The following is a 24347-nucleotide window of genomic DNA, read 5'->3' on the forward strand; positions in this document are numbered from 1 at the left end:
CGATGCAACCTCCTGGACCTTGACTTGCCTGGTGAAGCCCTGCTATTGTGCCGACCTCCTTTTTCACCTCGTCAGAGAAGCTCTGGACGGAACTACTTCTCCCCTTGGGTTTGTGGGACCAACTAACCTCGAGACAAACTCCACTTTGGCGCAAGCCCCGACTTGCTGTGCTCTCTGTTGCTGCAGAAGCCGAATGCCAGGGGTTGAGTGTCCATAACGGAGTGCAACGTCTGCCGTGGAACTAATCCGGCCAAAAGTTCCAGGAGCCTCCTAAGGGCTCTCCAGAAGCAGGAAATCCCAATCTAGTGTCCCCTCACCAGAGTCTAGGACTGAGGGAGCCATGAAAGTCCAACCAGAGATATTCTAGCTCCATCAATACGGTTTGCGAGGCGCTGAAACCGTGAAGTGCCGATGAATCAAAGAGCCTGTAGCAGCCAAAGTCCTTCCTGAGTACTGCTGCAGTAGCCCTCCAGACGTCCTCCATCTTGTCCCCACGACTGAGGCTCAGGAACCAGTGTCTGCATAGCTGTAGCAAGACATCCAGCTGGACTACTCTTCTAACTGGAGGTACTGTTTGGGCTTGGGGGTTATTTACCTGCTTGCCTTAAGTCGTGCTGTATCACTTGAGATTTGCACTTGCTTAACTTTCTGAGTTGATTTTTAACAGCTTTTTTTAACAGCTTGTGTTCCTATAGTGATTTTCTGAATTATCTTTTGTGAAAGACTTTTATCCTAGAAGTGCACCAGAACTATTGACTTTGTCCAAGTGGCTTTGTCTATCCTAGCTCCCTAAAGGCACCTTTCTGAAACCATTGACTTTGCCATTGCGTGTCCCATATAGGTTGAAATTTGTTGAACAAGTTTTCTGCTGGGAAAGGCTTACCTAGACTTCATTGGAGGATTCCCATTGACCTCACATTTTTTGTAAATGTTCTAAGCGTAATATTTTTCCTTAACCCTTCCTTCTTGAACCTCAGAATCTGAAAAGTACGTTGGTGTGATTATATTAATGCAATACTAGCCCTGTTATTGAAGTCACTTTAGGGTGTAGGAGACATGTAGTAGCATCTCCAAAGAGTATTCATCAGCTTTGATTCTGAAAAGTAATTCCAAAGTTTGCTTGACTGTTGCACACAATTTACAACTGAAACCTTGCGTATAAGTGTTATTTGGTTACTTGTATTGCCGGATTTCATTTGTACAACTCACATTTACCCCTCTTGAGATAGGCCTGGCTGCTCGGTCACTCTACCAACTTGTGTAGTACAGACCTATACCAAAAGGTAGGTTACCTAATTTTAGGGAGAATTCTCATTTCTGTGTTAATTCCCTTCTACCTTAGAGACACCCAGCTTTCTTGCTGGACTTCGGGACTTTTCATTTTTATCCTGGAGAGAGTGAGACCTTTTTTCTCTCCCTCATGTATTTTTCTTTGATTTGAACCCTGTTTCTTTTGGGTTTGGAGTCTGACAAACTCCATAGGCTTCATCTTTTTACATTGTGACACACAGCACCCTCAGTGCAGTGTCAGAGTAGTCCTTTGGATTTCTCTAAGGTTTAATAACCTTCTCTTGGAATCCAAGAGTAGTAAAGTGAAATTGACTTTATTTACCTTTTTCTCTTTGTAGACCCAGCACACACTATCTTCCATGGTGGGGTTACTTAGTATCCCCTTTGTCTACCTTCTCGTATAACATTTTGATGTTGACCTTTCTACAATTAATGGCTGCTGGCAGTGGTTTACTCTTTCCTACCATTGTGCGTTTTTACCGCAGACTTCATTCGCAGCTGCAGTATTGCACCCATGGTTACCCATTTTGTCAAAATGGCCCCAGACGTCTTTCATCACCATTTCTTGTTGGTCCTTCTTTAGATTTACTCTGCGTACCAAACCAGGTTTGGTCCCTTTGTTCGTTTTGTCTTTGGCAGGATTCACTGGTGATGCCCGTCTCTGGCTCCAGCATGTCAGGCAGGGCAGGTAGCAAGGGCGGTTCCCGAAACTCCATGTGCTTAGTCTCCTTGGTTATAGGAATGCACCCAAAGGTGATTGGTCGACTGGCTGTCCTTGGAGGACAGCCATCCTGCCATGTTAGTGACAGCTAGGCTGCAAATGAATGGGAGAGACTTGCATAAAAGGCAAGATCTTTTGCAAGGACCACTGAACGAAGGAACTGGAAGAGAAGCTTGCTGCACCCTTCTGGACCGTTGGTTTGCCCGTTGAAGCCCTGCTGCAGTGCTGAATCTGTGAATTTCTAATCAATTGGAGGACAACTTCTCCCCTTCGGTTGGTGGGACCAATCAGCCCCAAGACTAACTTGCCTGGAACATCGCTCTCGCGCTCACTACTCTGGCTGTACTTCTTAGCTGCAGCAGGAACACCATGATGAGTGCATCGCCTTTAAGCCGGACCTGAGCTCCAGGAAGATCTTCAAAACTCCTAAGCAGGATTAACCAAGCCTGAGCCAACCCAACAGAGTGCTGGACCCCAGAAGCAGGGAAAGTCCACAAGGTGGCCAAGAACCACAGTGGTCCTTTTTGGAGTTGCTGAAACCGCAAAGTGCTGCTGATCTGATTTGTGCCCATTGCTGCTGCCGACCTCCAAACTGTACTGCAGGAGTCCCTAGATGTCCTCCCTCTTGTCGCTACGACTGGGGCCCAGGAGCAACAGGATCTGCAGGACTACAACAGGAACAGAAGCCAGCTGGAACCTTTTCTTCAGACTCGAGGTACTGTGAAATTAGCGTTACTTGCCTCTGGTGGTGTGCAGCTTCCTTGATTTCACTTGAGACTTGCATTGGCTGCCGTTTGCAGAGTTGATTGCAGCTTTGCCCTTCAGAAGCCTCCCAGCTTGTGGCCCTGTTAGGCAAAGTTTGTATGCACTACCCTTTGGGACCACTACACACAACTAGGACTACAGGTGTAAGCAAAACCAACCTTTGGTAGAAGTCTGTACTGCACAGTTTTGGTAGCGTGTTGAGCAGCCAGGCTTACATCAAGAGGGGAATGTGAGCAGTAATGATGTTACACAGAGGTCTACAATCACAAGTGTTCAAGTAAACTCTTACCCTCAAGGTTTCTTTGATGAATACTTATTAATCTATGTATCTGTCAGTTATAAAAATTCATAAGAAGGAGGCAATATAATCACACACAAATATACTTCAATACTGTTTCTGAATACTTTCGACAGGAGTAAAGGGCAAAGATTATTAGAACATGAAAGGTTACAATTATTCTTGGACAGTGCAAATACTTTGTTCACCAGTCGAGTCAATTCAATAGGCTAGGCCAAAGTCAACCGGCTAAAGTCTTGGCTAGGATAAAGCGGTTCTGGTAAGTAAACTCTAAAGTCTCTGCGAAGGTTCTCAGAAGTAGTTTGTTAAAAGAAGAATCATATGTTGGGTCACAAGCTGATTAGGCCTGCGAGTTGCAAATGTTTCAAGCACTTTCACCGCGAAGAGTAAGTACACTGTCTGATTTCACAGTATCTTACAAATGAAGAAAAAGATGCAGCTGGTGACTTCTGTTCCTGGCAGTTACTGCAGATCTCGCTGTTACTGTGCCTCAGTCATGGGTACAAGAGGGATGACGTTGGGAGACTCCTGCAGTGCACTGGGACTGGTTAAAACGCTGGCATTGGCAAATCTTCAATTCCGGTGGTTGTGAGTAAAGCACACAAACTGGTGTCCCTCTACCTGCAGCACTCTGAGGAAAATGCAACGAGCTCCGAGATTGGTATCTAGATGGCTTACTGTCGAGTTGATTGGTCCCACCAACTCAAAGGAAGAAGTCGTCCTTGTAGGGGCTTCTCTGTCGAGGTGAACCTGCCGATTCGGACCTGCAGCAGGGCTTCACCGGGCAAACCAACGGTCCAGGAGTTGCAGCAGCCGTCCTCTTCAAGCTCGTCTTCGGTTCTTTGGTTTCAGTGGTAGACTCTGCCTTCCAAGCCAAGAGACCCGCCTTTTGTTCAGTTCTCTACCATTCATTCCAGCCTAGCTGTCACTCACCCAGCAGGCTGGCGGTCCTTGCCGGACAGTCAGCCAGCCAAGCCCCACAGAGTGAATTTGGGTCTCCTAGGAGACTAAGCACAGGGAGTTTCGGGCACCTCCCTCACTTCCTGCCCACCCCAGACACTGGGGCGCCAGAGGCGATCTTCACTCCTGAAGCCTGCCAGAGGTGAAGGAACAAAGACCAAACCTAGTTTGGCGCATATATGCAAACTCTAGAAGGACCTTGCAAAAAATAAATGGCGAAAAAAGACTGGGACCTGTTTAAACAAAGGAGGCTGAGACGCCATCTTGAAAAACATGGCTCCCGCGATTTAATGCAACCGGCGCTCGCGGTCTGGAAAAATCATGGTAGTTCGTTGTAAAACCACTGCCACCAGCCATTCTGAGAGGAAAGGGTAGTGTTTGACTGATACATGAGTATCTAGACACAGGGGATACTAAGTAACCCCACCAGCACTCTATTGTAAGATTGGGTATGCTGGTTCTAGGAATTTAAAAAGACTAGTAAAGTCAATTTCACTTTACTTACTCTGGGAAACGGTAGTTTATCCCAGAGAAGGTATTTAAACCTTGGGAAAACCTGCAAAGGTTTCCCTGTGCCACTGCACTGGGGGTGCTGTGTGACACAAATGAAAAGATGATGCCTCGGGAGTTGGACTCCATAACCAAAGAAAAAACAAGAGTAAAACACATTTCAAAATACATGAGCGAGTGGGGAAAAAGGGTCCCACTCTCTCCAGGTAAACAAATCAAGTCCTCAAAATCCAGCAAAGTTGCTGGGCGGTCTCTAAGGTGAAGGGAATTAGCAAATTTATGAGAATTCTCCCTAACGGGCCCTACAGTGATTCTTTTTACAACAAAACCCTCTTTTACCCTTTAAGTGCCATGGGTATTTCCCCCCCAGTGCCAAAGCCTGTTTTGGTGATTTCGGTATGTGGCCATTCAATGCCTTGAACTTTCCTAGGTTGCTCTAGGGGGGTGAGGGAAAATAACCAAAAAGGGTAAACATTTTGCAAATAAAATGATGATCAAAGAAGCCTGTGGTTTTTTTTTTCCTTGTAAGAGCTAGGAACAAATGGTTTGCTGTGCTGATTTCCCCAATTCCCTGGCTTTCAAGAACAGGTTGAGTGGAAAAGAAAAAACATTATTTTGATGTGGTTATCAACCGTTTGAGAGGTAGGCGATTTTGACCATTTTTGCCAATTAGACATGCATGGACGTAATGGAAGAAAAGGGTAGGAAAGCTGAATTGGAGGACGAAAGGCATACGTTTCTGAAAAGTAGCCAAAATTCCAAGTTTAGGAAGGGGTGATTTACGTAGGTCGGGCAACAACTAGGTAGGGAAAAATACCATAGATTGGGGGGAAAAGCAGGAAAATGACCCAAAAAAAGGTATGTGGTGGACATGGTTGGCTTGGTATGGCAATGGCTTCTATGAATTTTGAGAAAAACAATGCTCCGCAACATTCCCCTGACTCTTGCAGCTAGGAAAGTACACATTTTTTGCAGTGTTTCACAAAACAAGCATTACTACAAGCCAAACACTGAGCCATGGTACACAGGAATTTTATGCTTACGGCCTGAACACACATATTTAGCATGTGTAAATCAGGAAAACCAATGAGGTGAGGAACGGCAAGCATACATTTTTTGAAAGAGCACAGGCAGACCTTTTCAAGGGTAGTTGACTTGAGTAGGTTACAAAAGTGCATGGTGCCTAAAGCAGCGACTAAATGTAGGGCACATTTGGGAAATGAAAGGGTTGTGTGACGAAGGGCACCAGCAAATGGGTCAAAACTTTATGGAAACCACACAAACACAACAAATGTCATACCTTCCCACGTTACCACACGTGTACCGATGAAAACGGTACCTCACATGTGTGGGCGCACCTACCTAGGCGCCAAGGGGAAAGCCGAACACACGCCTAACCCCAAGTCCTTTCCGACATCTGAATTTCACGATTTTTACAGACGGGCACACCATACAGATATGGGCCTCGGGTGTCCAAGCCACCAAGGGAAACAGGGAATCAAAAGAGGATACCCTTTTTATTTTTGCACCCCGGTAGGTGCACCCTCACATGTGAGGTACCGTTTTTCGTCGGGACATCTGTGGGAACGCGGGAAGGTATGACCTCTGTTTGCGACTTGTCTCGGTGAGCGGACAGAGGGAAATGTCTCTGAAATTGGCTGGAAATGAAGGCAATTCTCAGACATTTCGTTCCGAACACCCACCGAAACACACTGCCAACAACACATGGTCTACCTTTCTGCGTCCCTCACGTGTGCCGATGAAAACGGTACCTCATATGTGTGGGTGCAGCTACCGGGAGCGCAAAAGGAAAAGGTTAACCCACTGGTAACCCCAAGCCTTTCGACACAGCACATTTTGTTCATGCGGGCAACCTACAGATTTGGGCCTAGGGTGTCGAAGCCAGCAAGGAAAACCTATGCATTTCCCAAAAGAGAACACCCGTGGGAATCCACAAAGGTCTGACTTACGCACATCGGCCCAGAGTTTATTACCCGGAACCCCCGGCAAAGACCCACATGGAAGGGTGCCCACTGCCAGGGATATTACCGCTGACTTTGCTGGAGCCCTGGCTGCCCTGCGTTACAGCTTCTCCCCACCAGGGAGTCTCGGCAGTGTGCCAATACCTCCACATAGGGAAAAGCTGTGATGCAGCCCAGCCGCACCTCCAGGACGGTTGGAGGTGATATCCCTGGCTTTGGACATCCATGTACCATGTGGGTGTACCGTTCCCTAAGCACAGCAGCAGCTCCAGGGAGCCCCCGGCAGGATCCCCATTCCTCCCCGGAGGTGACATCTGTAACGTAGCACAGCCAGAGGTGGAGCCTGGGCTTGCAGACAGACAACCCACATGGGAGGGATCCGCTCCCAGGGAAACACCAATGTTCTGCTGGCATGGGGGGGGCAATTTGTGGCCTGCCCCTGCATCAGGCCACCAACATATCTGCCCAGACGGCCCATTCCCACCCACACTACCAACAATCCAGCCCCAGTCTCGCCCACCCCACTGCAGTGGGCCCTAACCGTAGAATAATAAAAAACAGTACTCACAACATTGCAGCTGCTCGCATAGAAAAAGCTGTACACAAAACAAAAAACATGTTACCTACAGTCACACCAGCAAAAACAAATAAATACTTTGCAAGCATCCCCCCCCCCTTTGCAAGCCATCTCTGGTGGTCTACTGAACCTCACCCCCAGTGAATACACATTTGCCCCTTCCTACAGGTAGATATCTGCCCCCAGGGAGGCCTGCATGAGGTGCCCCTGCCACCCATTTGGGGTGAGGGGAGAGGGCCCCCAAAAATTGTGGGACAGGCCCCCCAGTGGGAGGGGCAGTAAGGTTTGGGCACCCCGGGGCCAGATTGGCACACCAACAAATTGGCACACCAACAAAGAAAATAATTAAAAATGGCAGGCTGCCCTTTAGCGGGGGGCTGAGGGGCACCTTACACCGCTGGGGAATTTTCTAATGTGAAGGGGGGTGTACCTCTCCACACCCACCCCAATTGGAGGGGCGGCACATCTCATGTAGCCCTCTCCGGGGGCCGATAAGGGGGATGGGGGATGGGGGTTTTCTGCACTCTTCCCTGGGCTCAGGCGTCCCTTCCTAGGAGCCGTTATCTGGTCCCAGGGACTGCTGCATGACATGGTACCCACTGCATTGTGGATGGGCGGGTTCCACGCCCTATCTCATTAGAAAATTCCCTGGCCCTTTAGGGTGCCCCACAGCCCCCCTAAAATGCGTTCCACCATTTTCACTTTTTTCCTTTTGGTAACCCAACTCCCCTTGGTGCAGAGGGGCACATTGGTGTGCCAATCTGGCCCCAGGGTGCCCAAACCTTACTGCTCCACCCTCTGATGGTCCTGTCCCACAATTTCTGGGGGCCCTCTCCCCCTCACCCCAAATGGGTGGCGGGGGCACCTCATGCAGGCCTCCCTGGGCCTCCTACAAACGCTGTGAGGTACACCCCCCCCCCTCCATTTGGGGTGGGGGGAGAGGGCCCCCAAAAATTGTGGGGCAGTAAGGTTTGGGCACCCAGGGGCCAAATTGGCACACCAATGTACCCTTCTGCACCAAGGCAAGTTTAGTAAACCAAGAAAATAATTCAAAATGGCAGGCTGCCCTTTAGCGGGGGCTGAGGGGCACCCTACACCGCTGGGGAATTTTCTAATGTGAAGGGGGATGCACCTCTCCACCATCACCCCAATTGGAGGGGCGGTGCATCTCATGTAGCCCTCCCCGGCGGCAGATAAGGGTGGGGCTGTCCTGCACTTCTCCCTGGGGTCAGGCATCCCTTCCTAGAAACAGATATCTGGTCCCAGGGAGGGCTGCATGACATGGCACCCACTCCATGGCACCTCATGCAGGCGTCCCTTGGCCTCCTACAAACGACTGCCTGAGGTACATCCCCCCTCCATATGGGGTGGAGGGGAGAGGGATACCAAAAATGTGTGGGACATGCACCCCGGTGTGTGGGGCAGTAAGGTTTGGGAACCCTGGGGCCAAATTGGCACACCAATGTGCCCCTCTGCGTCAAGGTACGTTTCGTAAACAAAGAAAAAAATGGAAAATGGTACACTACACTTTAGGGCGGGCTAAGGGGCACCCTAAACCTCCAGGTAATTTTCTAATGTAATGGGGGGTGACCCTCTTCCCCCCCCCCACACCAAATGCAGGGGAGGAGGAAATCTCATTCAGCCCTCCCTGTGGTCAGATGCCCATTCCTAGGAGCAGATATCTGCCCCCAGGGAGGGCTACAAGGGGTGCCCCCTTTTCCCCTTGGGGTTAGGGGGAGAGGGCCCCCCTTTTCTGTAAAATAAATCCCTGGTGGCTAGTGCCCCCCACTCCCACCCAAACTTCCCCCTTATTTTTCATTTTGCCCCCTTCCTTGGGGCCGATGATCAGCCATCTGCCCCCAGGGGGCCCTAACCTGCAGGACCCATCCTTTGGGAGCCTGCACACTTATTCCTGGTGGTCCTCTTCCCCCCGCCCCCCTCAATTGGATGTGGGGCCACCTAATGTACTCCTGCCTGGGGACGTAAATCTGCCCCCAAGGAGGGCTACAAGGGGTGGCCCCCCTTTCCACTTGGAGGGGGAGGGCCACCACCCTGTCAGGGGGGAAATGAAATCCCACGCCTCATCCCAGTTTATTTAAAAAAATATATATATTTTGCCCTCTTCGCTGGGCTGATGATCAGCCATCTGCCCCCCAGGGTTGTGCACCCATGCTTTGGGTGCCGGGGATGGGGGGAGAGGGCTGCTTACGGTAAGCAGCACCCCCGCCCCCCATGTCACAACCGTATCCCTGGTGGCCAGTGGCATTGCTGGGCAGGCATCGAGTACTCTGCGCCCGATCCGTGCCCAGCAATGCTGTCACAAAGGGTGTCGTTGGAAAGGGGAGGATCTCCACTTTCCAACGACCCCTCCCTCGATCTCCGAAATACAGCTGCAGATCGAGGGGGGAGGAAGATGAACACTCGCCTTGCATTTTCACTGCAGCAGCCCGAAATAGCTGCTGCAGTGAAACTGAAGGTAATCCAGCCCCCTGGCAGTGAGGGGGGGACCTCCCCCTCACATAGCCCGGGGCTTGGATTACTATTTTGTGCGATCCCTGCTATACAGGGGTTGCTCAAAACGGAGTGCCAAAAAGGACAGGCTATCTCGTCCTTGGCACTGCAGAAGTAATTCCAAGGACGAAGGGGTTAAACATTCTGCAAGACTCTTGTGCCATCTTCAAGAAGTGCCTCGGCTCCCCTAGACATTGCTCAGTTGATATTGACTGTCCTGGCTACCTGCAGACTCTTACCCTCTTACCTTGTGTTTCTGTCCCTCCAAAAAGTCACATACCTTACTTGTATACCTGGGAAAGGGTTAACCTATATTTCATTGGGGGATTCTAAATTGCTTACCTGTTCAAGAAACCTGTTAACCATTTTTTCCTTCCCTAACCGTTTCCTTTTTGCCATAAATTCAGTAGTGCATTTTAAGTGTGAAAAGTGATCTATTAATGTCCACAGTGTCCTAGCAATTAGTCACTGCAGGTTGTAGGAAGTATGTGTCATCCCAAAAGGGTATTTACTTAACTGAACTGAAGGAGTGTATTATTGAAGTGTATAAAGTGTTGCATATTGCCCCCTTATAAAGAAGGCATATTTTAAAAGTGACTGTTATTTTAATAAATAATAATTTTAATCAAGAAACCTTGAGTACAAGTGTTATTTGAATACATGTCACTGTGAATCTCTGTTATAACTATACAGCTCACATTGACCACTCTTGAGATGATCCTGGCTGCTCAGTCACTCTACCATCTTGTGTAGTACAGGCCCATGAGGTGGGGTTACCTATTGCCAAGAGGATAAGGCTGGTGTAGTCTCCCGTAGGGTTACTACATATAATCTTGCCTAACACCAGGCAGATAAGTCTTGTGTAGTGTCACCCAGTGTGACTGCACCACTTCCTACCTAACCATGGCGTGGCATTTTCCAACCCCTTTTTGTTCCAATAAACGTTTGACCAAAACCATGAGTCCTCTGTTTTCCGCATCTCATTCCTGGCTCATCGTATGGCATTGAAAAACAAAGAAACAAGGGTAGAGAGTCATTCTCCCTGGTGTTTGTGTACACTGTGAAGCCAAGAGAAGTGTCCTAGTGTTGGTGGCACTTGTGTTGTTGGACATACATTTTCAAGAGACTTTTTAAACCTCTGAGTAGGAGAAGGGTGTCGGGCCCAGCAGAGACTTTATCCTTAGTTGTTTGTGTAAGGGAAGGAAATGGGATGTGGCACAACAGTGGACTTTTCTTTTGGACATTCGTTCAACCTCCTTACTTTATTATTTGAGCCAGGGAAACAAACCCAGCTTAGTATTAGGGATAGATAGGGTTTCCCTTTTATTTTAGAGAAAATAAAATTTTATAGCCGATACTATACCACCTTTGTGTCTGTTTCGTACATCTGCACCCTTACACTGCGCAATCTAGATATTGTCCTTCCTGCACCTACAATATAGGATCTAGGAGAAGCCTTCTAACAGTAGGTATACGCTTTAGTGAACCTTTTCTAAGATATGATTCGGAGTAAGGTTCTTCAGAGCTTTCAAATGCTATTTCCATCTTTAAAATGTTTGCATTGCTTGCTGTCTATCAGTAAAAAGTATAGTTCTTTCCTTAGTCTACTTTTTTATTTGAGTTGCTTTTAGGTTTTCCTAGTCTTTGTAGGCAGTATTGACTCGATTTTCTTTATGTATATTCATTTTGTTTGTAAGCTTTGCTTATTCCTTGGGCTGAAGAAATGTTTATGAAAACTGTTTTTCTCAGACGCAAATCAAGGTCATCTTCCCCACGGAGGAGATCTCCACCAAGGAAAGAGAGAAAACGCAGTCATTCCCGGTCGCCTCGTCACAGAACTAAAAGCCGCAGTGCAAGTCCAATTCCAGAAAAGCGAGAACCAGAAATGCTGGAACCAGAGCCATCTGTTATAGTGAGAGAAGCTTCTGTTCAAGAGGCAACATCAACAAGGTTAGTACTAGTCTGGTGATTAAGAGCATGTCTCAATTTAGAGCTGATAATAAACAATGATTGTGGAGGTGCACTCCCTGTAAATTAAATTAGTAACGTAATGTAGGTTACATTACTAGTACATTTAGGTGCTCATGTGTACGTCTCGGCTACAAGACTAAAGTTTACAAAAAGGAAAAGAGCGGTCCACCAAAAAACATGGAGGACAATCGCATGCCTCATTATAGACTGACCAAAGTCAGTAGATCTATTTCTTCAAAGTGAGTGATATTATAAAGGTTTCTCATAAAACAATTTTTCATGCGCATTCTAACAAGTTTAAATCAAAATGTGTACATCCAATAATTTAATTCTTTATCTATATTCAAAGAGAAACATATATCCCCATTCTTTTGTGAGGCAATCACTTATTTGCAATAAAAAAAAAAAATTGATTGCAAAGAAGTGCCTCACTAAAGAAAGATTTTTTTTTTTAATATAGATAAAGAATGAAATTGTTGTATGTACACATTTTGATTTAAACCTGTTAGAATGCTCATGAAAAATTGTTTTATGAGAAACCTTTATTAAATCACTCACTTTGAAGAAATAGATCTACTGACTTTGGTCAGTCTATAGTGTGCCCTGTGAGTGTCCATGTTTTTGGTGGACAGCTCTTTTCCTTTTTGTCAATTTTAGATCTGAGACTGTCATTTATGGGATCTGATGTTTTGAGAATGTATTTAAGGCTGAACTGTACTGGTGTGCTATTTAAAATTCATAAGTAGTTTTAATTTTCACTAAATCGTATTGCAGTAAATCTGTGAATTGAAAGTCTGTAGTAACATGTCCCTTTTGTTAATGACATTTCTTGAGTTAGTGTTCAGAATGAAATAATGTTCTAGTTTGATTAGGGCATTGCACAAATATGAAAAATTGAACCACCCAGATACTACTTTAAATGTATTTTAATTCTTTAAAAAATGTAATTCTTGAATAGGTTGTGTTATTCCAGATTTTGCTGCTTAAATGGTAGGAGTGACAATTATTAGTCTAGTCCCATGACCAGCAGTGCTTGAAGATGTTTGTCTCCTCCGGCGCTGCAGACAGTTCTTTGTTAGCTGGTCTAACAAAGTCATCAAACATGATTGATGCAATTTCTTCTTATGCAATATTTTGCTGTCCCTATTAGGTTATTTATTAGCGCCCATCTCCACCATAGTGTTCTTACGGCACCTGGCCTTGTCAAGAAGTGGTGCAATGTGACCACGCCAGGGTGTTGCCAGAACTTTGTCTGTGTATATATAAGGAGGTTTGGAGAGAGAGGAGGTAACGGACAGGGGATTAGCCAGTGGTCATAACAATTTAGTGGGGGGGGGAGCAAAACCCATACGGTGATGAAGGCTCATTGTTAACTGGGATGCATGTTTAACTGTGCTTAGTTATTGGTAAGAATGAGAAATTTTAAGGAATGTGTATTCCGTCGTACAAGGATTACTCTAATATGATGGCGGTACTCGTTGCTAAATATGGTTGGTGTGATTGTGTGATGGTCTTGAGAGGTGCTCAAGCGGGCCCTGATAATGTGGAGGCTTTAACCAGCTTTGATTGCGAAAAACACTCTGCTTTGCCAAGCCATATGGCATCAGGACGTGTAGAGATGAATGCTTGGGCAAAGCAAGAGGGAATAGGTAGAGGAAGGAGGAGACAATGACATGAAATCCAATAGCAAGAAGCTCTTAAACTGTGAACTGGATGTAGTTCACTATAACTTAAGACAGTACAGGCCTACGCTATACTCATATGTCCCATCCCCTTTCCTCCATCCTTGTGGATGTCCCCCCAAATCGGGGACAGTACCGGAACCTTTGGCAGCAAAAAATGAGCTACCCCTTTACATTTTAGTCCCAGGTGTGTGAAGGCCCTCAAGTCCCTGCCCTCTGGTGCCTCATCTCAGTCCCTTTTTCCAGACGGACGGGGTCTGACCTGGCAGCTAGGCGCAGTCACTTTTTCAGCGTTCTGCATGCTAAGTTTTTTTCTTCTCATTTCTTCACCTCCATTCGGTGCCTCGCCTCCCCCAGCGCGTGTCAGATGCAGGAGACTGAGATGTGCATCCTGCGATCAGTCGTCCCCGGGCTCGAATCCCCATGCGCTTTGCCTTGAGTTCCTGGGTGCCGACCACCGCTGGGACCCATGCGCGGCTTGCAGCTCTCTTGGTCATGGATCCTTGAAGAATCGACTGTCCCGCTGGCGGGAGATCTTCCATTCTTCTCCATCCGGCCATGTAAAGGACTCCCGTTGCCATGACTTACCGTCAGGAGAAAGTAGTCCTTTGTTCACCAAGGCCCCCCAGCACAGGGACTTCTAACTGGGTCCTCTGGCTGGGAGGAGCAGCATGGCCTCTGGTTCTGGCGGCAAGCCTGAAGACGTTAAAGCTACCGGCTCCCAACCCGATCCACTGAGGGGCGCAACAGCTCTTCATCTTGCACACCGGGCTGCAAGGAGCTTTCAAGCTCTAGTTACAGGCGACAGCCTGAGGTGCGGTCACAAAAGACTACCAGCTCCTCAGCTGAGGGCTTCCAGCCTATGGGAATCTATATCTGAGGTTGTGACACTGGGAGCCGATTTGACTACCAGCCTGCTGGCCGACGGCCCTTGGCCTACCGGAGTCCTCTCCGAGGTTGGCACTTCAGGCTCTGGGTCCTGGTACAAACAGCCCCTGGCTGTCGGACCCTGCACAGGGCCTTTGTGCCCTCCCACTCAGGGCATGGGGTGTTAGGGAGAATTCTCAGAAATGTGCTCATTCCCTCCACCTTGGAGACCCCCAGCAACTTTGCTGGATTTTGAGGACTTTTTACCTGGAGAGAGCGACCCTTTTTCCCCACTCTCGTATCTTAATGTGATTTGGTACACTGTTTCTTTTGGTTGTGGAGTCTGACAAACTCCATAGGCGTCAACTTTTACATTGGTTCACACGGCACCTTCAGTGCAGTGGCCCAGGGAAGTCTTTCAGATTTCCCAATGGTTTAAATACCTTCTCTTGGTGAAACTGTTTCCAATAGCAGTAAAGTGAAATTGACTTTACTTACAGTTGTAACTTTCTAGACCCAGCACACATTATCTTACCATAGGGTGCTGGAGGGGTTACCTTAAAACACAATGACTGCTAATTGACTGCCTAACCTATCGTGGTATCATGCTACTGTATACCATGTAAATATGTATATTCTTAAACTGTATATCACTGCCTCTATTGTAACTGCCTTAACCTATGTACTCACTGTAAATACTGTACAGCACTGTAACTAAGCTGAGAATATTCTTGTCTGCTCCTGCGCCCTCCTACCCTCGGGACCGGCGTGCAATATAAGTGAATAAACAAACCTAGTATCCCCTTTGTCTAGCTTCTCATGTAACTTATTTTATGTTGCCCTTTCCTCACTGAATGGCTGGGGGCAGTGGTTTCATTTTAACTACCATGGTGTGCATTTACCGCGGGCTGCGTTCGAGCTGCAGTAAAGCACACATGGGAGCCATTTTTGTCAAAATGACCCTAGTCTTTTTTCGCCATTTCTTTGTGGAAAGGTCCTTCTTGAGATTTACTCTGTGCGCAAAACCAGGTTTGGTCCCATTGTTCGCTTCGCTTTGCCTTTGGCAGGATTCACGAGTGAAGCTCGCCTCTGGCTCCAGCGGGTCTTTGGTTGGCGTGAAGTGAGGCAGGTGCCCGAAACTCCCTGTGCTTAGTCTCCTAGGAGACCCAAATGCACTCTGTGGTGATTGGCCGGCTGACTGTCTGGCAAGGACATCCACCCTGCTGGGTGACTGAAAGCTAGGCTGGAATGAATGGGAGAGAACTGAATAAAAGGTGAGACTTTTGCCTTTTGACTTGGAAGGTAGAGTCGACCACTGGACGAAGGAACCGAAGAACTACTTGATGAGGATGCCTGCTGCAACTCCTGGACTGTTGGTTTGCCCGGTGAAGCCCTGCTGCAGTGCCGAAACGCCAGGTTTGCATCGACCGAGAAGCCCCTGCGAGGACGACTTCTCCCCTTGAGTTGGTGGACCAATCAACTTCAAAGTAAGCCACCTGGACGTCCATCTCAGAGTTGCTGCTGGAAACCGTATAAACAGGGAGAGGAACACCAGATTGTGTGCATTGCTTTTAAGCTGGCCAAGAGCTCCAGGAAGATTCTCCGGACTCTCAGGAAGCAGGACTGACCAAGCCTGCGCCCCCTGAAGAGTCCCCCGGCGTCCTCCCTCTTGTCCCCACGACTGAGGCCCAGGAACAGTGAGCTGAACAGGAGTCATCTGCTGCATCTTTTCTTCATCTTTAAAGGTACTGTACAAAGTCTGCGAGAATTTACCTCTTGCTGTAGAGTTGCTTGCATCTTCTACTACTCGGAAGTCTAATCAGATTGTGGCCCTATATTTTATTCTTTTCTCCAAAGACTTCTCAAACGTTGTGCAAAGACTTTACCCATTTACCACCAGACGTGCTTCATACTATATAAGATTTTTGCCCATTTACTTTGGCTTAGCCTATTGTACTGTATGACTCATTCTGGAGGGATCCAAAAGTATTTGCCTGCTTATAAATATTTGTATTACCTTGCATGTTCTAGATAATCTTTTCCTTTGACTTACTATATGGTTCTAAATGCAACAATGATATCTTAATGTCCTCAGACCGTAGCAATTGAAGTCACCTGAGGTTGTAGGTATTGTCTGTGGGCCAGCCCAAAAGGCCATCTACTGATTTAGAGATATTAAGAGTGTATTTCATTAAGTGTATTTGAGTGTTACTATTACATTGCTCCCTTCTGAAGAAGGCTTATTCTAACTGACTGATAAATTGTGTAATCAAGAAACCTTGAGTGTAGGAGTTTATTTGAATTCTTGCAACTGTAAATCTCTGCAGAACTCCACTACAGCTCAAATTGACCCCTCTTGAGATGTGCCTGGCTGCTCAACACGCTATCAAAACTGTGTAGTACAAGCTTATACCAAAGGTTGGATTTCCTATACCTGTAGTCATTTGTAGAGTTCCCAGAGGGTACTGCATACAGACTTTGCCTAACATGGGGGGAAAAGGCCCCAAAACAGCAGACCAGCATGTGGCGGAGCCTGCACAGCCATTGGCCATCTTAGATTCTGACTCTAGGCTTCAGGAGGCCCCATCACCTTCAGAATGGGCCGCTCTGCCAGTCCTCTTCCTTCGGTGAGTGGTGTTGGGCCCCATGGCTAAGGTGGGTGGTCTCCGCAGGGTTACATTTTATGCCTCCCAGCCGTTCGGCTACCCATCCCAGGTTCCTCGGCGATTTCGATCAGGACAAAAGGCCCAGTGTGGCAAAGGGCTGTGCTCCCTCTTGTGACCCAGCTGCCTGTGAAGAGGGTTTTATTGAGCGCTTCCTTCTGTTCATCCGCTTCCCTCCGATGTGAGGGCTCCTCAAGGACCTCATCAAGAAAGTAGTTCTGCAGGTCGTGCCTTGCCTGTTCCCTCTCCGATCTAGGTTCCACTGGTGCCTTTGAGCCTTCGATCTCTGGTGCCACCAATACCTCAGGCTGTCGATGCTCAGCCACCTTTTGGAGCTGACCAGGGGGGGCCTCCACCCCCTGTCCCCTCGCAAGCAGAACCTGAACTCCCCTCCATCTGGCAAAAAAAGGGTAGGGGGGAAGACTATGAACACACACAGTATGAGGAGCCTTTGGCCTCAGTGACAGCTTTTTGTGACAGTCTTCAAGGCCTAGCTGAGTTTTGGGGTCCCTCATCCGGAAGAAGGGTTCCCCAGGAGCCAGGGGTGATGGCCGAGGTCCCGTCCCTGCGTGCCACGGGCCATTTGGGCATACCCCTTCAGAAAGAGATCCTTTCTTTGAGGAAGGTGGTCTGGGAGAAGCCTCTGGCTAGTGCCCAAATAAACAACAAACTTAAGTCGTTTCAGGCTATTGGATAGGGAACCAGTTCCACCTTCAACCACACTTCAAACGTGGCAGCGGCATCTTTGTATTGAAAGCCAACCTCTTATGTGGCCTGAGCTGCCTCCAGCTGCTTGTCCAGGCCCTTGAGTTTTTTCTCAGGAGAGGTTACCTCAACATCGGGCTGCACTTGCGACAGGCTAACGCTGGCGCCCTCCTAGCCGTGGCGAACAGTAAACTGTGGTGAGAGATCCAGGAGTTCCTGCATGACGGTCCTCTGGAGAGTCGGACCTCCGTCAAAGCGGGGCTTACGGAGGCCTGCACTGTTGCGCAGGATATCATGGAGTTCTTGGTCTTCCATATCGACACGGCCAGCAGTCTCTGCCTGGGAGTGGCGATGAGGCGGACTGTGTGGATGCATGCCACAAAATTCTCTTCCGATATGCAGGAGAGGATCCTACACCTTATGTTCGAAGGGGCGGAAGCATTTCATTCGTCCACTGATTATTAAAAAAAGACCAACGCAGACTGCCAAGTCCTTGGCCATCTTGACGAAATGCCGGTGGATGGAAAGTCCTTTCCTCAGACCCAGGGCAGGTCTTAGTTCAAGCCCCGCTCCTTCAGCGGCTTCAAGGGGTTCAGACCCCGCGATGTGTTAGGCAAAGTTTGTATGCAGTACCCTCTGGGACCACTACACACAACTAGGACTACAGGTGTAAGCAAAACCAAGCTTTGGTATAAGTCTGTACCACACAGTTTTTGGTAACGAGCTGAGCAGCCAGGCTTATCTCAAGAGGGAATGTGAGCTTGTAAGGGTCTTACACATAGGTCTAAAATAGCAAGTATTCAGATACACTTATGCTCAAGGTTTCTTGGTAAAACAGTTAATGCTTTCTAAATGATTGTGTAATAAATTAATTAAAGGAGGCAACCAATATCACACAAATTATACTACAATACTGATTACTAAGCAGTTGAGCTCCCTTGAAGTCATAGCAAAATAGAATTGAAGTAGGAGCAAAAAGGCATAAGTTGATAAAACGAATATTAGTTACTTTAAAACAGTGCAAATACCAGAGGAGTTGATTCAATGCAATAGATAGGCCAAAGTCCATGGACTAGTGTCTTGTATAAGTAAAAACAGTTCTGGTATTTAAAACAGAAAAGTCTTTGCCATGGTTCTTAGAAGTAGTTCATGGAAGAAAGGTTTGTATGTCTGGTCACAAGCCGACTAGGCATGCAAGTTGCCAAAGTTCCACAATCTTTCGCGGTGAGAGATAAGTTCTCTCGGTCGGGTTTTCACAGTACCTTATATTGAAGAAAAAGATGTATCTGGCGACCTCTGTTCCTGGCAGTTGCTGCCGATCTCGCTGTTCCTGAGCCTCAGTCGTTGGGACAAGAGGGAGGACGTCGGGCTCCTGCACTGCACGGGATGGATCACAAAGCTGGCAAATCTTCGATTCTGGTTGCTGTTCTTGAAGCACACAAGTTGGTGTCCTTCTCCCTGGTTAATCCTCACCAGCTTCGAGAATGGTATCCAGGTGACTTAAGAGTTGATTGGTCGCACCAACTCAAAGGAAGAAGTTGTCCGTGAAAGGGCTTCTCTGTCGAGGTAAACCTGGCGATTCGGACCTGCAGCAGGGCTCCACCGGGCAAACCAACGGTCCAGTAGTTGCAGCAGCCGTCCTCTTCCAGCTCCTCTTCGGTGCTTTTGTTCCAGTGGTCGTTTCTGCCTTTCAGTCCAAGAGACTCTCCTTTTAAACTGTTTTCTCCCTTTCATTCCAGCCTAGCTGCCACTCACCCAGCAGGGTGGCTGTCCTTGCCAGACAGTCAGCCAGCCAATCACGCCAGAGTGCATTTGGGTCTCCTAGGAGACTAAGCACAGGGAGTTCCGGGTACCTCCCTTACTTCCTGCCCACCCCCGATGCTCGGGCGCCCGAGGCGGTCTTAAGTTCGGAAGGAGCAGAAGAACTTCCAGAGCTTTTTTTGCTCCCCCATCCTCCGCTTTCACCTCAGACGCAAGAAATCAATAACGTCTCAGACAGGGAGCACACCTCCCCTGTGGAAGGACGGCTGGCTCTCTTCACTGACAGCTGGAAGCATTTTTTCAGGAATCCTTAGATTCTTGCAGTAGTCTCTACGGGCTTCAGTCTTCCTCTTACTCTACCCTCTTCGAATGGATTGTGTCCTCCCACGTATTCCTCATCTTTAGATATTTGTATATCAGGTCTGCTTCTTTGGACATTTATTTTTACACAAGGGCGCTGTGTTCAAGGCCGCAGAGTCAAAGTCCCTCGAGAGCCAGCGTCCACATCATCCGCTGTATAAAGGGCTCGGGCAGCGCCCGTTACCTCAGTTCGGTTTTTCCGAAGCAACTGCTTTGTGTTACGAAAGACGCATCAGATTTTTCCTCGACGATACCCTCATCTACTCCTACCACACCCAAGACACGGTTAAAAAAATGTCAAGTGTGGTAGCAAAATGTCGATAACCGTCCCATCGGAATTGCCTCTGGTGCCTCAGCCCAGACCATCGGGTTGACTAGTGCAGTTCCTGTCAGGCCATGTCCAAAAGGCTCTTAGAGAACGTTGGGGTAAGCTGGCGGTGGGGAAGGAAATGTATAAGTCTTCTGAAAGACAAAAGGATTCGGATGAATCCAGTCGAAAATCTTGTCATGAGTGGAGGTCGAGATCGAAGAGTTGCTCTGGGAAATCTTCCTCGTCTTCGACAAAGGTCAAAAAAGCGACGTCACGGGTCTTCCTCCTCCTCTGAGAGGAGAGGAACTTATCCATCAAAGCACAATTCCCCCTGAAAAATGGGAGGCCTTCAGGGCTTTGATGCTTAAAATACAAGTTGCCACGTGGTGATCATGCCTCTACCCACTCTAAAAGTGACAGAGGAAAATCAAGATCTAAACACACGAGAGTTGAAAAGGAGTCAAGAGTGTCCTCAAGGGAAAGTCAAAGCCTCCGGTGCATAAATCGGGGCAAGTGGAATCGACGTGGAAACCTAGACTCGACAGTCGATGACATATTGTCAACGCCACTGACAAAAATGACGTTGACACTTTTGGCTGTATCGAAGCCTTCTTAGACAGCATCGAAGCCTCATTCGACATCGTCGAAGCCAGCGTCTTCTCTCTCGACACCTTCAACGCCTTTATCGAGACTTTCTTTGATTCCAAGACCCAAGTCGACGCTATTGTCAATAGCTAGGTCAATTCCACCTTCTTTACCTGAAAAGACCTTCCACCCTCAACCTAGACCGGAATTTTTCAGGTCCATGTCATCCATATGTGAAGAACACTCCTCTAAAGAGGATGTTACTTCAGCTGGATTTAGGTTTGTAACCAGAGAGGTCCCTGAAGAACTAGTGGACCCAAATTCTAAATTAACAGATCTTCGACTGCGTCCAAAATGCCAGTGGCTTAGACACTTCACCAGAAGTGGATTTTGAAAGGCCAGACCCTACTGATGATGCTGATCCTAGTTATAGGAACCTTATGGAAAGGGTTATTGAATTTATGGGTTGGAAGGCAGCTTCCCCAGATTTCTACCAGAATGGCATGACTGACATCCTGAGTGAAGGTCCTTTAAAAGATCCTGTTTTGCCAATCCATAAAGCACTGCAAAGAAGGTGATGGTAAATTGGAATACTCCTGATTCAATTTCAGCAGTGAATAAGAAACTTGTACCAAAATATAGGCCGTCTTTATCAGATCCAGAGTATTTATCTAAACATCCCTCCCCTGAAAGTCTAGTGGTTCAAGCTGCAACCTCCACTAGGCAATCAGCTTACCCATCCATACCACCAGACAGGGATGATAAAAAAGTTGATGCTTGGGCCCAGAAATTATTTTCTTGAGCAGCATGGCCCTTAAATCGACTCACTTGCACATTAGCAAGATTTACATGTACCCTGTGGGACTGCATGTCATCAGCGGCTGAATGCATCCTGGAAGGCGAGAAACGGGATGGTTTCCTGGCTATAGTAAGATGGTAAAGACGCTATGGAGGAATGCCTTCAGTCAGGACTGGACACTACAGATAGTGTAAGCAGGTCCATGGCATCTAGCACGGTCCTGCGCAGATTTGCATGGCTAAGGAAATCTGGCTTTGCACCTGATGTGCAATCTAGATTACTTAATAAGCCCTTTGACGGCTTGAGGTTGTTTGGCAACAAGGCAGACGAAAGCTTGGAGAAACTGCAGACTTCATCAAAAGCAGCAGCAAAATCACTTAGTGCTGCTATAAGGCACCCTCAACAACTCTTATGCAGGCTCATCTTCATGGAGAAGTTGCCTTTTTCGCTTCTATTCCTCTTTTGGAAAAGGGAGGGGGCAGGCCAGTCAACAGATGCCAAAAGAGAGAACCCTTTTGTGGTGGGAAAGGTGCTAGATCAGCCACAGCAGTGGCTACTACCTCCTCAGCCACTGCTAAGCCACTTTGAGGTCTTCACCCACAAAACCCTGGTGGGAGGCAGAATCACTCAGTATCTGGACGAATGGTTGGACATTACGCCAGATGCCTGGGCACTAGAGGTAGTGACCCATGGTTACTGCCTTCCTTTTCATCAAAGACCACGATAATCCACCGGGAGACAACCAATTCCAGACCCGCGCCTTGTGCAGGAGATTTTAACCCTGCTAGAGAAAGGTGCAATATAACATGTACCTGTAGCAGAGAGGAACAAGGGTTGGTACTCCCCAACAATCCCCCGCCCCCCACCCCTATTTTCTCATCCCCAAGAAGAACGGAGGATTGAGACTCATCTTGGACTTGAGAAGCTTGAACAAGTTCCTTTGGAAGGACAAGTTAAAGATGGTGACCCTTTCTCAGATCCTTCAGGCTCTTCAGCTTCAGGACTGGCTGGTTTCATTGGATCTTCATAATGCTTACTTTCATGTGCCAAGCCATCTCAACCACAGAGTACCTGAGGTTCGCAATTGGTGGTTTTCATTATCAGTTTCGGGTTCTACCATTTGTGCTAACCTCCGCTCTGAGGGTTTTCACCAAACTGATGGCGGTGGTGGCTGCGAGTATCAGAAGGGGATTCACGCCTAACCTTATCTGGACGACTGGCTAATCGTGGCGATTTCACCCGAATTAGCCCAGGAACATCAGGCCTTGACCTGCCACTTCTTACACAATCTGGGCTTCTCCCTCAATTACAAGAAGTCACAAATGATTACACGCCAAAAACTCACAATTCATCGGACCAATCCTGAACACTTCCTCAGGGAAAGCCTCGCCTCCCGAGGCGAGAGCTCACCACATTCTGCAGATGGTAATGAAGTTTCAAAATGCCCAACATCTTCCGGCATTCGACTTTCTAAGGTTGCTAGACCTCATGGCATACTGCACTTTTCTGCTGCCAGAGGCCAGATTGAGGTTGAGATCTCTTCAATGGGCCCTCGGGACTCCATGGTCTCAGTTTTCGGGGGAGATGTGAGATCTTCTGCAAGTCTCGACCAAAGTGACTCAAGATCTCCTATGGTGAGCTTGCAAGGAGAATATCCTCAAGGGAGAACTATTTTGGCAACCATGGCCGGAGATGACTCCTCACTCACGGGTTGGGGAGCCCAAACCAACAATCTGACAATCAGCAGTCGTTGGTCTCCATCGGATTCCAAACTACACATCAACCTTTTGGAGCTGAGGGCAATAGACTAGCGCTGAAGGCCTTTCTGCCCTCTGTATGGGAAAAGAATGTCTTGATAATGTCGGACAACACAGTGGACATGTACTACCTCAACAAAAAATGGCGTGTAGGATCACTTCCACTGTGCAGAGAGACAATGCAAGTAGGAATATCTCTATCAGCAGTTCACCTAGCTGGAGAGCTGAACACGGCGGCGGACGCTCTGAGCAGGTAGAGCACATTCTCCTGCGAATGGGAACTAGTTCAGGAAGTTCTTTAAGAGACTTTCGCCCTTTGGGGAACCCCTCAAGTGAATCTGTTCGCGACCAGTGCCAACCGGAAGTGGGAACTGTACTGCTCAAGGGAATTTTCCCCCAAGAGGAGCTCTAGGGGACACGTTTATAGTGGACTGGGTATTTCCACTCCTTTATGCGTTTCCTCCTGTCCCCATGATTCCTCAAGTAATCAGGAGGTTGAGAAAGTTCAGGAAAACCATGATCCTAATTGCTCCAGATTGGGCCAGGAGGACGTGGTACCCGAACCTTCTGGACATGTCCATCTGTCTTCCAATACATCTTCCACAAAGAGAGGATCTTCTCTCGCAGGAGGAAGGTCCGGGTCTCCATCCAGAGGTCAAAATACTCAGCCTTCACGCATGATTTCTGAGAGGCTAAGATATAAGGATTAGGACCTCCCGGATGATGTAATGGAGATTTTGCTTTCGGCCTGAAGGCCAGCAACACAATCCCTGTATCGGTGTCATTGGAACAAGTTCAGTAACTGGTGCAGGGATAAGAATGTGGATCCATTTCTTTGTAATACTTGAACAGTACTTTCTTTTCTCTTACATTTAGCCAATTTGGGGCTCCAAGTTGGAACTATAAAAGGTTACTTGGCAGCGCTATCTATCTTTAAGTGCTCCTCGGAAGAGACGTCCTATTTTAAAATGCCTTTAGTCATTCAATTCTTGAAAGGGCTGACAAATGTATACCTTCCGAAACCTTTTCAGGTGCCCATCTGGGATTTGAATTTAGTCTTAACATTTCACATGTGTGCCCCTTTCCGACCTTTACATTCCTGCCCATTAAGACTTCTCACTCTTAAGACAATTCTGTTGATGGCTATAACATCAGCCCGCAGGGTAAGTGAGTTGCAGGCACTCTCTTGTAAGCCTCCTCAGACCATTTTCCATAGGGACAAGGTTATTCTAAAAGTCGAACAATCTTTCTTGCCAAAAATAGTTTGATTTTC

At 47.6% G+C, this 24347-nt stretch overlaps 1 protein-coding gene across 14 annotated transcripts in view; it reads left to right on the forward strand.

Annotated features, from left to right (window-relative positions):
• Positions 1-24347, forward strand: part of SRRM1 (serine and arginine repetitive matrix 1) — a 935651-nt gene that overhangs the window by 290254 nt on the left and 621050 nt on the right. For all 14 annotated transcript variants that reach the window (XR_011279577.1, XM_069622717.1, XM_069622715.1 and 11 more), the window contains exon 6: positions 11364-11564. Coding sequence is in view for 13 of the 14 variants with exons in the window: in XM_069622717.1 (XP_069478818.1) it covers positions 11364-11564 (201 nt within the window). In the remaining variant the exon portion in view is untranslated. The remainder of the gene's footprint in view (positions 1-11363; positions 11565-24347) is intronic.

Source organism: Ambystoma mexicanum, chromosome 11 (assembly GCF_040938575.1).
Source record: "Ambystoma mexicanum isolate Mex_15411 chromosome 11, UKY_AmexF1_1, whole genome shotgun sequence".
Lineage (NCBI taxonomy): Eukaryota > Metazoa > Chordata > Amphibia > Caudata > Ambystomatidae > Ambystoma > Ambystoma mexicanum.